Source organism: Austrofundulus limnaeus, unplaced genomic scaffold, assembly GCF_001266775.1.
Source record: "Austrofundulus limnaeus strain Quisiro unplaced genomic scaffold, Austrofundulus_limnaeus-1.0 Scaffold621, whole genome shotgun sequence".
NCBI classification, from domain to species: Eukaryota; Metazoa; Chordata; class Actinopteri; order Cyprinodontiformes; family Rivulidae; genus Austrofundulus; species Austrofundulus limnaeus.
The window spans coordinates 207604-208786 of NW_013953023.1; the positions used below are offsets into that span (position 1 = coordinate 207604).

A 1183-nucleotide genomic window follows, 5' to 3' on the forward strand; every position below is an offset into this window, starting at 1 on the left:
ATTTTATGATGTAAGGAATGAGGTATATTAGTACTTACTGAGGTGTATTAGTATTTTATGATGTAAGGAATGAGGTATATTAGTACTTACTGAGGTGTATTAGTATTTTATGATGTAAGGAATGAGGTATATTAGTACTTACTGAGGTATATTAGTACTTCCTGGACTCTTTCCATAAAAACCTCATTAATGAGCTTCGGTTTGGTTAAAAACCATTAATGAGCTTCAGTTTGGTTAAAAACCATTAATGAGCTTCAGTTTGGTTAAAAACCTGTAGGCCTGTCAGGTACAGGTGTGGAGAAAACAGGACGTACCTGTGTGCTGCCACGGCTCGGTTCTTCAGGTACTTCTGGGCCGTCATCACACCGACGAACAGGAAGTTGTTGCGGCCGGAGCCTGGCTTCTCGGTGGCCGGGGAACCGTTGACTTGTGGAGCCCACAAAGGCCCGCCGTGCTCCTTCCTCGGAGCTCCGTTCAGTCCGCACACCGCGGGGTTAGCTTTCCGTTTCTGTCCGGCTCGTTTCAGCTCCGAGGCTTTGGGTAAGATGAGTCTGGAAGCCAGGGTGAAGCCGACAACCAGACCCAACAGAACACTGAACCAGGCTCTTCTGCTCCGACCCGCCATTCCTCTGAACGCGCTCTAATCCGCTTTACAAACTGTGTCTGTGAATAAAAGTTAATTAGTTGATAAAACCCAGAGACTAACATATAAAAGCTAAAAACGGTTGATGGGAGCAGCGGTGACTCCAGGAAACTGCTTCGGACTAAAAGCCCTTTTCTTCCACATGCCTACGTAGCAAGGCAGCAGTCCTTGAGGCGGACTCCTGAGCTGCTGTCCTCCGCTGCTCCCCGCCGGTCCTCAGGCTGTCCAGCAGCGACAAACTCCCCTTTCAGCGATAAATTTACCTTTTATTTCATCTGAGCTGTAAAAAACACGGTTCACGGTTTATTTTCTCTCTCAGCTGATGAATAAATACAGACCTCTGAGCTCGGAGGGGTTAACGCTTTTAGGCCTGTCTGGGCTTCCGTAGAGACGCTCCAGTCGGGCCGTTTGGTGGTGACGTCATACGTCGCCGGATGTGCCTAAAATGTACTTGTTACAGTTTGATTAAATTCCCGAAAAATTATTCATATAGAAAACATTTAACAATAGATTTTCATATTTATTTTAAAACTACAAAAT

At 45.8% G+C, this 1183-nt stretch overlaps 1 protein-coding gene across 1 annotated transcript; it reads right to left on the bottom strand.

Moving 5' to 3' along the window:
* Window positions 1-314: 314 nt before the first annotated feature.
* chsy1 (chondroitin sulfate synthase 1) lies at window positions 315-1104 on the bottom strand (the record flags this gene model as incomplete). The annotated part of the gene is given in 2 exon segments (XM_014027176.1): window positions 315-663; window positions 907-1104. A coding segment is annotated over 1 exon segment (311 nt), but the record flags the coding sequence as incomplete, so codon positions are not given.
* Between the last annotated feature and the right edge of the window lie 79 nt (window positions 1105-1183).